The sequence below is a fragment of the Astyanax mexicanus genome, chromosome 7 (genome assembly GCF_023375975.1).
Source record: "Astyanax mexicanus isolate ESR-SI-001 chromosome 7, AstMex3_surface, whole genome shotgun sequence".
NCBI classification, from domain to species: Eukaryota; Metazoa; Chordata; class Actinopteri; order Characiformes; family Acestrorhamphidae; genus Astyanax; species Astyanax mexicanus.
Window position 1 is genome coordinate 32,661,810 of NC_064414.1, and position 17,055 is coordinate 32,678,864.

The 17,055-nt window shown below is 39.1% G+C and overlaps 1 protein-coding gene across 1 annotated transcript in view; it reads left to right on the top strand.

Moving 5' to 3' along the window:
• Positions 1–17,055, top strand: part of zgc:171482 (zinc finger protein) — an 88,571-nt gene that overhangs the window by 62,732 nt on the left and 8,784 nt on the right. The window contains exon 6 of the mRNA XM_007240385.4: positions 5,596–5,692. Within this exon, the coding sequence (XP_007240447.1) occupies positions 5,596–5,692 (97 nt within the window). The remainder of the gene's footprint in view (positions 1–5,595; positions 5,693–17,055) is intronic.

Sequence of the window (17,055 nt, forward strand, 5' to 3'; positions counted from 1 at the left end):
GTTAAATAATTTATATGGGAAAAAAATAGTGCTTCTGTGCTCTGTGGCCACAATGAGTAGGACAGGTGTTTTGACAGGTGGCAAGTTGCCGTCACAAAATCAATTTCCGGTGTTCTGTTGAGTTATGCTACCTATCGATATGTGCTTCCTAAAGGAAGTGCTGACCTACATGTTTTTTTGTTTTGTTTTGTTTAGTTTTTTTTTAGAATAAATCTATTTTTTTGTGTGTATTAAACAATTTGGACTCACCGCCATTGTACGAAAGTGTAAATGGAAATTAATAATAATCAATAAATGTAAAAATACAAAAGCAGTTTGTGATGAGCTCTCATTCTCATAACTTTACCATGATACAGTGATTTTATGCTATCCAAATATACTAGCTATATCTACTGGGACTGAGACAGCTAGTAATATGCTCTAATATGGTGCTTCTTTTGTATTTTTACAGTTAAATTCTACACTATGGTAGCACAGTTTGACAAGGTAGCACAACTTGACAGAACACCGGGTCATGAAGGAGAGGAGGAGGATCAGTAGGAAAAAGGAGTAACTTTTAGAGTTTCTAGACGCAGCGTTGATCTCCAGAATAATTATTTTAAGATGCAATGGTTCATTGTAAAGGTCTCATTCTTGTTCAGCCCATTTCTCAAAAGACTGCTTGGAGACCATTACCCATAGTGTGGCCCGTTTTATGTGGAATTCACATTGGTTTAATGGCCTACTAGCAAAGGCTATATTTTGATGCTGAGGAAATGGGAACAAAGCATAGCCCTGTCTCTTTCTGGCAGGTATTAATTTTCCCCTGATAAAACAAAAGTGGGAAAAAAGGAAAGCCTTAAGCAAAAATGCTTGTTCTACAGAGAATGGGTTACAATGTGCAGTGATTTGCTGTGTTTAAATTGAAAGAGAATTTGACTTTCTTTTTTGCAACCTATAAAATGCCATGGACATTGACTATGCACCGAAGACTCACATTACATAAAACCTTATCTTAGAAAACAAAAAAGGAAAAAAAAAATATGAATAAATAAATAAAACGAACAAAGCTAATAAAAAGTGCATCTACACAGACTGTCTATAGTCAGTACTGCTCACCTCAGGAGGTGTTTCAGTCTAAGATTATTTTCATAACTGTTATTCATATACACTCATTGACCTTTGATATGCCTAGATATACTTAGACTTGGGTTGCCTGTTTTATAACAAAGCAAACAATAAATCCTCTTCAAAACTGCCCTATCTGCCTGTGACTCTATGAGCTGGCTTGCCATCCTCCAGTCTTGCGCCTTCTGCATCACCCAAGACCTGGATGACTTATTACAGTAAACAGTAGTTAAACAGAATGAGCAAGCAACCCGTTTCCACACTATACATCACCACTGCATTGCAATGCATGACAAATTGGAGTCATCTGGGTCCACTGCACATAAACGCATTGCAAAAGACAGCCCACATACATACAGTTCATCATCATAATGCTTTAGTAGAAGTATTTAGATCAAGTAAAAGAATGTTCTTTTGTAAAGATAATTTAATGGTGTAAAGATTTAATGGTGCTCATATCCTTGTGTGTGAGGATATATATGAGGATGTTTTGCCCATCAAATATTCAAAGTCTTCACATCAGCATTCCACATGTGATGGGACAGGAACTAGAATCATGTCTCATGACTTTTTACATGTCCTTTGCAATTGAATGCTGCACTGACCTGAATGTGAACGTGAATGAGTCTTTTGTCACATGGACAATTCTAGCCAGACATCACCGGTCACAATCATTACCACCCTGAGCACTGTCCCCAGTAGGTGGTAATTTCTGATTATGTATTTCCACACTAGGGACAAAGGAATGTTAAATGTTTGCTAGGACTGCACGATATATCGTTTAAGCATCATCATTGCAGTGTTTGCTTGCGCAGTAGCCACATCGCAGGACAAGCGATGTCACCTAAGGCAAATAAATTAAACACGTCATGTTGCAATGTTTTGATTCTTGACACAAGAAGTAGATACACAGCGTTCTGAGTGAGCAGCGCTGTCTCTGTCTCGGTTTCTGCTGCTGCCTGAGAAGCACAAGGGGGAGTTTTGCACAAATATTTCCAGTTACAGACAAAATTACACTTTTAATCTGTGAAACAACTGTCCTATTTACCTTTTAAAAGGCTATTTAAAGCCCAGATTTTTGTTGTTTTGCTGTTTTCCTTGGGTTTTCCTTTTACATGAATGGAGATGCCCTGTTCCTGATGTGTTGTACTCCGGCTCTGCAACCCTGCACTGATCAACATTAACACACTCAGAATCAGTTTCTATATTAGCCATAGCTCTATAGTTTAAGCCCATCACATTTTTATATTCATAAATGAGTACCTGTTATATTAGCTATAGCTCACATTTATTCTCTGTACTGTTGTTTTTTTCTGTTATTTGTTTGTTGTTTATTTGTTTGTACTGGGCGGGTCAACCCGAGTAGGATGGGTTTCTCTGACTGAGTCTTGGTACCTTCCAAGGTTTCTTCCTCTTGAAGGGAGTTTTTCCTTGCCGCTGTGTCACCATAAAAATTGGCATCTCTATGGTGCTGCTCATAAGAGGCGTGGACCTGTTTTTTACAACGTTTGTTGTAAAAAGCGCTAAAGAAATAAAATTGAATTGAATTGAATTGAATTTTGAGTGATCGGCTGACTCTAAAGTGCTACTCAGTTCTTTGTTGATCCGGATCTCTGACGCAAGACAGAGCGCGGGTGGGGGCAGGGCTGGTGACGTCACAGGCCCTGCATTGTTTTTAATATAGTAATATATAGCGTTGAAAAAAAAAAAAACATTGCAATGACAAGGTAACATCTTACAACTAATACAAGTATCAGAGTTCTTAAGCCGTCCTCTGAGGTAACACTTCATGATCAATTTACATACTGCTATCCCATGACTTTTGGCATGTCAGATTATGTTACAGACAAATCAGATAAGATGCTGTCAAAACATTAAGCTGTAGCCATGTGTTGTACAGCAGCTCCTGGTGAGGACTTTTATGGTCTTGACTTGCTTTGCCGCATTGCCACATCCTCAGCTTGGAAGAAACATTTGCGTTGAAGAATGAGTCTTTCACCACAGCAAATAAGGTCCTACCTGAGTACCTCCGAAGCAATTTAGAGCGTCCTTTCAATTTTCTGCTAATCTAAAATGAATGCATCCAGAATAGTCCAAATAACTCAACCAAGCAATCACTTTTTCCTTTATACTATCTGTCCCTGTCCATTCAGCCAGAACAGGTTAGAAATGTCGGGGAATTCTTGGAATACTTGTTCAGCTTGGTAGCAATTACCGAAGGGAAAAGAATTAGATTGATTGCCTGCTGTCTGAAAATAAGAGTGAACTCGTTGCCTACAGCCAGCACTCAGCAGCAAACTTTCATCTGCTCCCTGCAAACATTCATCAGCCTGTGTAGGTCCTTTCTCTCTCTCTCTCTCTCTCTCTCTCTCCCTCTCTCACTCTCACTTGATGGCATTTCAGGCAGTTTAATTAACAAGGATTATAAGCTACCATGGTGTCATGTTAGACTGGTTTATTAGCACCACGCTGTGGGGTCATCAGGGGTCCACCAAGTAGCAAACATTCATCAAAGAGAGCTTATTAACAGACATAAACATCAGCGCTATTAATGGAGAGGTCCGAAGTCCGTGCCTCAGTCTCGTCTGCTAGATTTGAAAGGCTAAATCTGGGACTCTTCAGTCTTATCAGTAATAGCATTGACTCTAATCCCCATTTCAGGGCTCCGGTTTCTAGTGTGAAAGGCTAAACCTTAATTAATAGAAACTCATCAGACTCGGGAGAACAAAGGCTGTGACAGAGAGGGAGTGCACGTCACTGTGTCCTGACAGCAAGTACTACAGGCAAACTTATAGTTAATAAGCCCTTTACACCGTGAGATATTTGCTGTGCTTGTCATGTCAGAGATATGTCTACATTAATTATGAAGTGACATACAGACATGTTTGGAGATTCATTAGAATAGTTTTGCCATGTGTTTTGCATGGTATTCTGATACCCCACATTGTGTATAAACATGCAAAACTTCACAGTAATTGTAATATTATGATTATATATTTGTTTAAAAATGCTTATGTAAAATTTGCTTATTAGGTATATAAATGGTACTCTTTATGCACTGAACATACGTTGACATGCCAAAAGGATTCTGCTTCAGGGTGAGTAACATGCTTCCGTTTCTTTACAGGAAGCTTAGAATTCCACTGTTTTGTCCAAGGGAGAGCGCTAGCCGCAGTTAGCAGCGCTAGCCAGCCACAGTTAGTGCTAGTAGATACTGCCCGATAGTAGTAGACTGAGGAACCCTGAGTGTTCTGGTAACCCAGGGTGCTATCAGTTAGCAGTTCGTCCCATGTAGCTTGTTATAACACGGGAAACGTGAAGACTACAGTCTGACATACTCAACTCTGAATGGAGAAAGACCTAGTGCTCACTGTGTGCAGCCTTAGTTTCACTGAAACTAAGTGACTACTGACCGGTAGAATTCATACATAAGGTGAACTGAATTATAAGGGTAGCGCAAAATACGCTAATACCAACTAGGTTTGCTTGTGTGTTTTTCTCGTTAGCGCATGGCATACTTTCGCATCCAGCAATGGAGCAAAATTAAAGAAACTTCAGACACCAAACATGCCTTAGCTAATCAGTTACATTTTAAGTTAAGAGGAAAATAATGTGATTTTGATTCCCAGCAAACTATCACTTAAGAGTTGTAGAACATCTTCAACAGCAATAAATTACACAGTTGTCAGAAATAACTCTGCAGATGTCTTATAGAAATCAAGCCACTACACAGACCACGTGCTTTCTCCATATGTGACATAGCCCTCCTTAGCGCTTTCTCTTTCTCTCTCTTTCTCTTTTCCTTGCTCTCTCTCACACTCTCTCTTTCTCCCTCTCATTCTTCTTCTCCATCCATCTATTTTTGGGCCACTGCTGTTCTGTACCACCTGCAAACCCCTTAATTAGCACACATCTGTTTTTCTCCCATTGCAAGGCTGCGCGTGTGGCTTTTCTATTCTGCTAAACCAGCCAATCCATTTTCTCCCAAATCAAAAGAGCCAATCCATTTTCCTTCTAATCAAACCAGCCAATCCATTTTCTTTCAAATAAAAAGGTCACTGGGACAAAAGTAATCTTCAAATGCTAATGCACACTTGAAATTTCAATAGATTGAAAAGAGATATTTAATAGGAATTGATTAGAAAAGGTCTTGATAATGACTGCACTGGTGTTCGCAATCCTGCACTAACAATGCTCTATTCAAGCAAATGGTTATTTCATGAAATGGGACACAAAAACAGGCCTTAAATATAGATTTCTTTTCCTATTCTAAATTGGGCCTGTAGGCTGTTCAAGAAAAATGCATAAAATGGGCTACAAAAATAGGCTGTAAAAATAGATTTCTAAGCCTCATTCACTTTTTGCATGTTCATTTTGAAAGGTAATATTTGTGTACAAAATAAAACTGTTGTTATATTGTGTTGTCAGCAACGTGCTGTTTTTATCCTCGCCACTGAAGGTGTATTGTTCTGTTTATTTGTATTCTAGGTCTGCGCAGTAGTTACTCATGCAGCATGTGTAACGTGGTGCTGAACTCCATTGAGCAGTACCATGCACACCTCCAGGGCTCCAAGCACCAAAACAAGTGAGTTTACTTTACTCGTTTCTCCCTTCTCTTCCTGTTTGTGTAACTGAATATTCATTACTTCATTACCTTTTTATTTTTACTGAACTTCATGTACTCTATAAATGTACTGTCTTTATTTGTTCTTCTCTCTTTTCATTGTGTGTGTAAAAAACATCTTGTGAACTTAAAATAACCTTTACTTTGAAACTTACTATGACCAAGTTGAAGTAGTCCCCTCTGTCTACCGGGGCAATCTATGTGGGTGATTATACTGTAATGATAGAGCCTTCTCAGATCACACACCTCAACTCTGTTAAATTAAAAAGCCAGAATTAACGACTTCTCTTTTATCCCGGGGCAAAATAACAAAAATCTCATTAAAGACAGCACTATTTGTAGCAAATTGAAGGACCTCCATTGATTAAACTCTGTCTACATTCTTGTACTTTCTCTAACCTACAAGGAGATGCATTTCCTGGTCTGTGTTCTGTTTTGTGTTGTGTAGAGGAGGATGTGTGATGGGTAAACTCAGCCACCTGTGAGTACATGGAGACAATTAAAGTGCTGCTTATTTTCCTCTGCCACAGTCTTCTCATGACACACTATTTTGACTGTGTGAGCTTCTGTTTTCCATCAAATTCTTCTCCCTTACTAAAGATTCCATAGTAATTGGTATTTTGCCAAGGGGAAAAGAGATGCATCTACAATAGTGAGCTCAACATTGAGGGGAAAAGAGAGGCAGAGAAAGGAAAGAGACAGAGAGAAAGAGAGATAGGATTCACCCCTGCTGTGTGAATTCAGACAGCATGCTCAGTTGACAGAGATAGACTCCGCTTCCTAAGTCAGGCAGTCAAAGACTTAATGCAAGCCTCACTGGGTTTTTTTCTGTCTCTCCTTTTTAAGCCAGGGTGCCTTTATGTTACACAGCTGGCCCATTTCTAAGCATTACGTGAGAAGAATGCCACTAAATCGCTAACAGTGCCCCCTAATTATTCTTCAAAATCAACCAATTGATTAACATGCCAACAGTGCCAGAGGTGTGGGAGTGAGAGGAGGACACAAGCTGAAAGCCAAATCACCACTGTCTCTTAGCTCCCTCCGCTCATTCACAGTAATTACAGCTACATCCTCTCTAATGAAAAATCACTAACGGCGTAGAGGTGTATTGGTAAAAGGGCACGGTTAACTATCTTGTCATTTTAACAGGTCTATACGCATTACAATCAGGACATAGTTTAGTTCATGGGCCTGTTTTGCATCAAAACATAAAGAATGCACAGTTACTGGTTCCTGGAGGGCTTTTTTTAACACCTCCGCAGTAAAGTCAGAGCGCAGCGTGAACGCGTTCAGTAGGAGTAGGAGTCCTTAGATCTTTGCCCGGATACAAGCAGCCATCTGCTAGAGCCCATATCAACCTGCTCTGATCATAATTATACTTCATCTAAAGCATTTAGCTTGTCTGTAGTTTTACCCACTCTATACTGTATACCTTTGACAAAAAGCTCTGCAGGACAATATGTGTGGCAGGCAAAGGTTTGGGCACCCCTTGTCAGAATGTTTCTTATGGTAAAACACAACATGGTTCCAGCTTATCCTCAAGGGTTTTTTTTTTTTGCCTATGCACAAGACAATAAAAGGGGGGGGGGGGGGCAGAGGTGAAGACTCCTTGATGAGAGTAGAGTGTTTGTAGAGAAACCTCTAAATGTTTCAATGCATGAAAAGGGATGAGTATGTTACTCTATTCCTGCTTGACAGGAGAATAACACAACTTAATATAGCTGTTTCATAAAAATAGGTCAGTACTGTTTTGTTCTGTTTGCAAAGGTTTGTGATAAACAATCACAACAGGTTTGCTTGGCAGAAGCAATTTTAGAAACAGCTTTCTAGCCCACAATCTAGCTAATGCAAAAAAAAGCTTTGTTCTCTCTAATGTTATTTCATGGTGTTTTAATTTGGTACAATTTAGGAGTGAAAAATGGAAGTAGGCAAAATAATAACAACCTGTTATAGTTGCCAAATGGGTATTACCTAGAGCTGCAACAATAACTTAATATACAGTTCTGGAAAAAAAAGCATAAGTGACCACACAATTTTTGTTGTTTTATTCTATAAACTATAGACAATCTTTCTCCCAAATTCCAAATAAAAATATTGTCATTTAGAGCATTTATTTGCAGAAAAGGAGAAATGGCTGAAATAACAAAAAAGATGCAGAGCTTTCAGACATCAAATAATGCAAAGAAAACAAGTTTATATTCATGGTGGAATAACCTTCATTTTTAACACAGTTTTTGTCATGTTGTCATGTTCTCCTCCACCAGTCTTACACACTGCTTTTAGATAACTTTATGCCACTCCTGGTGCAAAAATTCAAGCAGTTTGATGGCTTATGATCATCCATCTTCCTCTTGATTATATTCTAGAGGTTTTCAATTTGGTAAAATTACAGAAACATATAATTTTTAGGTGGGCTCTTATTAGAGCTGTATATGGATCATGACATTTTGTCAACTACAATTTTTTATGTTTAATCATTATTTTAAAACAGCTCTGCACGGCAAAAAATGCCCAGAGTTCACACTCTACCCATCTCTGTCTCTAAACGTGCACAAACACAAAAGATTAGATATTTACTTACTACATAACAGTACTTTGCACATTTAAACATATTTTAGGCATTTAACTGGCTTTTTAATTCCATGTTCAACTGTTGATTTAATTGTAAAGTACTGGAGGGAATTTCAGAAATAATCGTTGACTGAAATTCAACCGATTACTTGACAACAAAATAATGATTAGTTACAGCCCTTGTACTTAGTGCTAAATATACTGGATGCCCAAACTTTTGCCTCAAGTACAAAAAGAAGTGTGTCCTTTTTAACTATGCCTGTCCACACTCTTCATGACCAGGGATACCCATATTTGTGCATGTTACTTTATTTCAATGATCTGGAAGAGGAGGTATTTGTGCTGTGTGGTATATTATTACCAGGAGGAGGGAAATCCGATGTTGTTTTTTCATGTTTAAAAGTGTTCTGACTGTTCTAATTTGAACAGGCTTTACCTGCTGCTTCAGCTTTAATCCTGCCCTTGTATTTTATATATTACTAATTATATGCTATTAAGCTTGTGCATTATTATTAAGTGAAAATGGGACTCTGACATGGAGTTGTACATTATTCTAAGTTATTTTTTTAATCAGCTTACAAAACTGTATTAGTGGGTAAAAGCTTCAGTCCCTTTGCAGAAATGGAAGAAAATACTCAGTCTGGAAATAAAAGGTGGATACATTATTTTGCACACAACAGGAAACTATAAAAAATAATGTTCCAAAACAGATTTAACTCTGAATGATCAAGCAGATTCTAAACAGAATGAACAATGCTTTATGTAGCCTCTGTGTTAGCTTTATTATTTAGCAGTTTTCCCTGCTCTGACACACTTTATTCAGCTCACAACTAACAATATGAATAAATTACTGTTTGTTTGTTTGTTTGTTTGTTTGTTTGTTTGTTTGTTTGTTGCATTAGAACTAGTCAACTAAATTCAGTGTGATAAAAGAAAAATACAAAAACAGAAATATCCATTGAAACATTACCTTCAGGTTACATAACAATTGATACTTCAATCCTTTTACGATAGCAGTGATCTCAAAGGCTTATTCATACACCATTTACATACACAAAAGAGTACGTCCATTTCTGGTTACAATGTGACCAGTCAGTCTTTTTACTTTGGTATGGATGTCAAGCAATCATCCACTAGCTGGCAGTTCAGAGTCAATGGATTTCGACAATAAATACAATAATTTGACGATAATTAACATGATGAAGAAGGCTGTGATAACGTACTTACTACACAAAACAAACTTCAAATGTCTTTGAATTATTATGAAATTAATTTTACACTTTATACAAGGTAGCCACAGTAAAGTTGAAGTTTTAAATACACTAATAGTAGTAAGATGGCAAAACAATATCTACTAATCAGTAAAAATTCAGTCATGTAAAAAGCAGAGGGATTGTGTAGTAAACACATATCAGTGTATTACTGGTTTTGGGTTGTTGCTGAGCAACATGGTCTTACTGGAGGAGGATTCTCTGTCAGGAGAGCAGATGTCATCATAAGAAGGCACTGCACCATGTTGTGATCTGATAAGTTCCACAGTGATTCTGGTTCTAATATACCAAACCTAAGCTAAAAAAAAAAATAATTTTGTAACAATCACTACATTATTTTATTCATTGTAAAATATAAAGATTTCTAATGTTTAACTGCTATAAGGTTTATATAGTCAAATGAAGTGTTACACCATCACGCATCATGCAAAAACCTATTGAATATATATCATTTAATGATTCAAGGCATCGAGAGGGAATTCCAGTGTGTAAAGTGCACAGGGTGCAAGCCTAAGTATATAAATGAATCAGTGTTTTAGACCTTTATTGTGAAAATGTACACTGTGTGCTCCAGACCATTGTAAATTTGCTGTGCCCTCAAAATAACTTAATACACAGCCGTTAATGTCCAAACCACTGCAACATATATACAATATAATTCTGATATCAGACCATCGCCTGTTGTGATGTAAGTCATCATGCACTGATGGTGCCCGGGGTGTTGTTGTCAAGACAGCTAGAGCTGAATCTGAGTCAAGACCAAGAGCAGGACCAAATTATTTTATCATCAAAAAAAACAAAATTGTAAAATAAAATAAAAAAACATTTGTAATTCACTGTATCACAGCTGCTATTTAAATACTCTTTCATGCATAGTACAGTGAAATTTCATTTGATTTGTGCTGCATATCATCCAATTAAACAGGACACTACACTACCTGTATAGAAATGTACAGTGGTGTCAGTTTATTTTAGGCACTGATGATATCCTTAATAAGCCTTAAAAAGCATATTGTCATTACAACAGGAGAATTTAGCATGATACGATAAAATATTGCCATACTGCCCAGCTCTATATTCTATAATCTATATTACAGATTATCTACAGTTGTTTAATATAATGAACACACTATCTTGTCAAATTTTTCAGCAGTGTTATGGCTAAAGATAACATAAAGAACAGGATAAAGATTAGTTTTAAAATTAAGGTAAAGAGTAGGTTCAGGTTCATGGTTATGGGTAAAGACATTTATGTGAATCTGATAGATATTTAGTTGAATATAAATTAAAAGCCAGATAAAATGTACAGAATATCAAACTGTGAGCTCTCCAAATACAGTGTTACTTTTCTGCTCTTGCTGTGCTCGATCATCAGTGGTTAATATACTGAGTCGCAACAGTCTTTTCCTCATGCCATTAAATAAAACAAGAGGAATATGCAGCCTAAAGGAACTGCTGCTAATGTGGGGGAAATTGATTTTTGAAGACTGGGAAGTTTAATGATAGCAGTCTAAAATAAGTCATAAATTAATCATGAATTCTTATCCAGCTGTGACCGTGGCCGTGGAGGGAAGCTTTCAAGTGGTGTTTAAAAAGTTGTCTGTACTTTTACTTAACTTCTTCAACTTTGCTTTTACCATACAACTTCTGGAAGCTTTAAATGACTGAGGAAGTTCTCTCTCTGATATTATCTTCACCTGATTTAATGTTTGTAAAGCGTGGAGTTGAACTACATTAGGCAGTTTAAACAGCTTGAAAAAGACAGTGGGTCCCCTATCCTGCAGAGGCAGCTCTTTGCAGATGGATGTGTTGAGTTCACAGATGTTTTTCCTTTACCTTTTTGCTCCAGCATATTTTTTTTCCGCAATCTAGTCCAGTGTTACACAATCAACTTTACTGTGATGAACAACAGTGACAGCCCAATATGCTTCAGCTATAATTATCCAACTGAAAAATAGATAGAAAATGTAAGAAAGTTTTCTTGAGTGTGAAAAAAAGAGAGAGCTGTCAGATACAGAGCCCATGTGTCAGACAGTCCCTAATTACTATCCAATAATAACTCAACAATAACACTGAGATGCTTTGTTTTTTTATTTATTATTTCGTTTGTTTGTGTTTTCTGTGTGTGTGTGTGTGTTAAAATATATGTTAAGGAGAAGTGTCCAGGTGGTCACTCTAATGTATTTTTGCTGCCTAGGCAGACGGTGTGCTTCTGGTTCAGCACACTTAGCTATTTTTCCAGCTTCCTTTCTGCATGAGCAGCACTTATACAACTATTGCTCATCTCAGACCTGTAAATGTGTTCATGAAGGTGGAAACCATTCTGTAAGGAAACTGTGTTGTCCTGCATTCCAAGTAAAATCCAATTAAAAAGTTAGTCAAGTTCAAGTGACAAGTCTTTTAGTTTGAGGTGTATATGTGCATGAGATATGTGCATGAGATTGTGTCAGGATGTGCAGGGAGAGGACACGGAGAACGGACGCAATTGCGAGTATTTATTGAAAACAGAAATAAGCAAACAAAAAAACAAAAACAGAAAAAAAAGAAACATGGATAGCATAGATAACACGGGAACACAAAACCTGATGTTAGAACGTACAACCACGGACAAGGAACGCAGAAACAAAGGGGAATATATATACACACAGAAGGGGACAGGAAACACCTGGGACCGGGTAACAAGGGGGCGGAGCTACAAATGAACGGGTGAGCACACTGAAGACAAGGGCGGAGACACAGGATGAACACAGGGAAATGTACATAAACAAACATGAAGGCAGGTAAAACATAAGGACATTCCAGAGCCACACAAAACAGGACCAGATCATGACTGTGTATTTGATTGCATTCTGTGACAAGATCACTAATGAGGTTAAGATGATTTCATGATTTCACCTCTCAACTCATCCCCAACTCCCCAGTTCATCCCAGAAATACTGGATGGAGCCCTATTATTCCACAGAGCATAATTCTGCTTTTCCACAGCTCAATGCTGGATTCATAAGCCTCTAGCCCACGCTGCATGGCATTAGGCATGATGCCAATAAATTCTTGGATATCTTCTACAGAAAGTCCTATTTTACAAACTGACAAGCTGTGTGTTTGCAGTTGCACATCTGGGTGAGCAATAGATGCAAAATTATAGCACAAGGTAAATGTATTTATTAAAAGGGGCATCCACAAACATTTGGACATATGGTGTACAGTATGTTAGGCCAGGGTAAGCTTAGCTTAAGCTTGTGTGGAGATGGAAATTAAATGTATTTAAATTTAATTAAATTTAATACAATTTTACATAGCTGGAATGGCGGCTAAGTGGCTAGCTTAAAAATATCAAACCTTTTTGTGATTGATGCAGTTGATCTAGTGTAATTAATGTGTCACCCTTGTTAAAACTCGTTGTAGCCAAATGGATAGCTGAAAAATGCTTATTGTTCATGTATTATTTTTTATGGTGTCAATCAATGAAAAAAATAACCAGATTAATTACAAAAGAACAGTTTTTCTTATTTAAATGTGAATAAAAGTATCAGTGTTAGAGACACTTATAGTTGTATTATTGTTGCCAATAACTAAAAAATAATTGTATTAATTACAACAATATTTTATGACTAAATTATGGACATTTTTTAAAATGCTGGTATTTAACTGTATTTTTGGGAAGGGGACAGCTCCTGTTGTGTTGTGTAATAATTCTGTAGTGTGATTTACACCTGGAGGACTAAATCCCATTTTACTGTATTATAATATCTCAAGCTAGTTTTGATGCTTTTTAAACTACAATATTGTAATGTGCTGAGTTACTGAGTTTAACAGAGAGTTTTAATGGAGAAAAGAAACTGTATTGTAGCTCCATATTCCACACTCAACAGCTTTAAAAGAGAAAACATACCACCTGCTGTGTGTGTGTGTGCTTGTGTATGCATGATAATGTGAGTGTGTGAGAGAGAGAGACAGAGAACATAAACTTCAGCATAAATAAAAGGTAATCTACCCTTTGAACTAAACAGTAAGCTTTGCTGCATTACAATGCTAAATAAAACTGCTAATGCTTCACCAGGCTTTTTTAAAACCTGATTAATTAGTTGTTTTTTTTTAACTAACACATTCAAGTTTCCAGATTAACTGTACATGTAAATGTTGACATCCCTATTATTTTTTTATGAAAACGAGTCAGGAGTTTCAGTGGTGATTTAAGTCTAATGTCAAGTCTAAAGTCTATTTGTATGCAACTTAACTGTGACTCAACCCCAAGTTGTTAAGTCATTGAGTTCCCATCTTTTAAAAAAAGGCTGGTTGTGAAATAAAGCAAGCAGTTAGTTCAGTCTGAATCTATGCCAGATGCTTACTATTCTGACACAGTGTCTCACAAAAAGGAACATCCCGTTACTGGTCATGTTTCATGATCATGAGAACATTGACAAGGCCAGTCAGTTCTATAATAAGCACTGTTCTCCTTTACCTGGCCCAGTGTGCTGTCAGGTCCTGCATGGAGGTCTATATGTGGATCTGCGGATCTACGCAGCGTTAAATTAGCAGAGAGGAGGGTCGCTCTGCATCTCTCCTTCCTCGCTGGCTCTCCCTTTCCCCTGCAGCCAGACGGGCAGGTTGTTAACTCTGATCATGGACAGTAGGTAACCTGCAGAGACAGGGCAGGGATTATTTATAACCGCCATCTTTTCCTATCCATCCTGGCTTTCAGCTCATCATGCTTACTGACCTTTGTTCCACCATGGTGGGAGTATGCTCTCTCTGTGGAAACCAAAGAGCTAGAGGATTGGGGTCAGACCTAGTTGCGCTGCCAGATTTAGTTAGCTGTGCTTACCCGCTGCTGGCCATCACTGCCCTCCACCGGGACGCTCACAAGGGAGCACTGGAGGTGGTCGTGTTGCACAGCGTACTGACCTCCTTCTCAACATGACCCTCCTGGTGTATCCCTCCAGGGTTGTTCTGCCACCAGGGCTCAGAGCATCATTTCCTTTAGTGTCACTTTTTTGGAAAGCTTTTTCTTTTTCTTTGGCTTTGTGTGTGTGTGTGTTTGTGTGCGTGTGTGTGTGAGAGCTGAGTCACCCTGCCTATGCCCTGAAGCTCACAATGTTGGAGCAGCTCCGCCTAACACACCTAGCGCCCAGTCCCCACCACAAAAGCACACACACTGACCTCTTTACAACCAACACAGACACACACACAGTGAACGTGGATTAAAGTGTTCCAGTGTATGAATAAAAGGCTCTCTGTGTATGCCCTCAGCCTCATCGTCTAGCACATGTTATGGAACCATTTCAGCTTGTTCCTGACCCTGCAGGCACACGACATTTCAGCTTCCTTTCTCCAACCATTTATCATCGCAAGCTAAACAGCAGCACTGGCCCCAAAACAATAGTTCTGCTCCCCCTTGCTTTTACATCCCTTTATCAGGACGTTTGTGGTTGCATGGTTAGGCACATTTCACGTTTCCTGTTTAGGATATGAAAGCGAAGAAGAATTAAAGCTATGCATGTGGGAGCTGAAAGTACCTGATACCTACCTCTGCCCACACCAGACACACGCACACACACACACACGGATACACACACTTTTTCCGGCCGAGCGTGGACTCTTATCTCCCTTGCGGGCGAGAAGCACACCAGTCTGGTCTGCTGCGATTATATGCCTGTTATCTTAAAGGCAGCCCAGCTCAGCGCCCGCTACATCACTCTGTGGCCAGACGAGAGCCCCTTCACCTGGGGTCCGTGCACCCATCAGCACTCTTAAGGGGATTTTATTGCACGCCCAGAGGCTGGGTGCTGGATAAGGCAGTGATTTAGTGCGGCCAGCCGAACATCTCAGCGCGGGAATGCTGACAATGAGGCATTTTACTGCAAATGGTAAAGAAGGAGAACAGCAAGGTAACCAGCACTGAATGGGGATGAGGTGGCATGCCAGAGACTCATCTACTCCAGCCTAAAGATACCGCCGTACTTCGCACTATAAGGCGCAGCAAATTATAAGGCGCACTATCAATGAACGTCTATTTTCTGGTCTTATTTTATACATAAGAAGCACCAGATTATAAGGCTCATTTTAAGAGACACTATAAGGAACTTTTAATTCTCCAGGTCTCGCCGCTGGGTGGGGTGGTGGGGTTGCTAACTAAGTTATGTAAAGCTAAGCTAAGTAAACAAAACTGTAATAAAAAAGACCTTTAAAGTCAAACCAGAGCTGGATGTAAATCTACACAGATTTCTCTCCTGAAAACTTTATTTGGGTAACTAAAGCACTTCCTTTTATCTACATTAAGCTTAGATTCCTGGACTTTTCCAGCACTAAGGCTGAAGCATTAGCATTAATGGCAACTGCTAATGGCTAATGCCGCCGACAGCTCTACACTGAGGAACCCTGAGTGTCCTGGTAAGCCAGGGCAATATAAGCTAGCGGTTCGTCCCACATAGCTTGTTATAACACAGTAAATGCGCAGGCTACAGTCCGATATACTCACCTATGAAAAGCAAAAGAGCTAGCGCTGTTAGCCAGTAATGCTAATGCTGCTCCAGCAGTGCTAGCCGTGGTTAACAGCAGACTACAGGCCGATAATACTCACCTCTGAACAGCAAGAGCTTCTGAACAGCAAGAGATACTGCAGTTAGCGGGTTAATGCTGCCTCAGCTGTGCTAGCCAGAGTAAGCAGCAAGCTACAGTTGGATAATACTAACTTCTGAATATCGGTTATCAACTAATGCAAATGCTACTCTAGCCCCGCTGCTGGAGAACTAAACTGAAACTCCTGTATAACTCTGTACTTCAGTGAAGTGGCTTTACTGCTCCTTACAAGCTGACTGGTAAAATTCATACATAAGGCACACACCGAAATTAAAAGGCTGGATTAAATTTTAAGTGCACATTATAGTGTGAAATATACGGTAGTATGAATGGATCTTGAGTAGCTTGAGTAGTGAGCAAGAGAATATATAGGGTGGAAGAAACAAGATGGAACCTGAAGGGAGACCCAATGGAAAAAATATAATCAAGAACAAACGAACCAGATTCTATGCTCATGAGGAATGAGAGGCCGGTGGTACAGAGAGAGAGAGTACGGTTGGCTGCTTAAACAGCCTTGCTGATTGATTAGGAGAGAGCACTGTAATCTGAGCCGTTGCTAACAGTGTTTAGATCTTCTGATTCCTCCATCGATCCCCCAGGCTGCCTGGAACAAGATAGGGGGTTCCAGCTCATTGGCCTCTCTCTACCTGTGTAATCACTCTTGCTGAACTGCATACTCCCATTCTCCCATTACACGGCACCAGCCCCTGGGAAAGGCCGGCAGAGGCGGACGGAAGCTCACGAGGTGGGATGACTCTGTTCCTGGTGCTGGAGACCTGATCTGTTCTGTCCTCTGATTCAACAGGGGAAAGAAAGCTTAGTGACCCAGATCATTCTGTGAGCAGAGGTCTTAATGTCCAGAATGAGAGTTCACACTAAGGTGGCGACACATGCTGGCTGTTT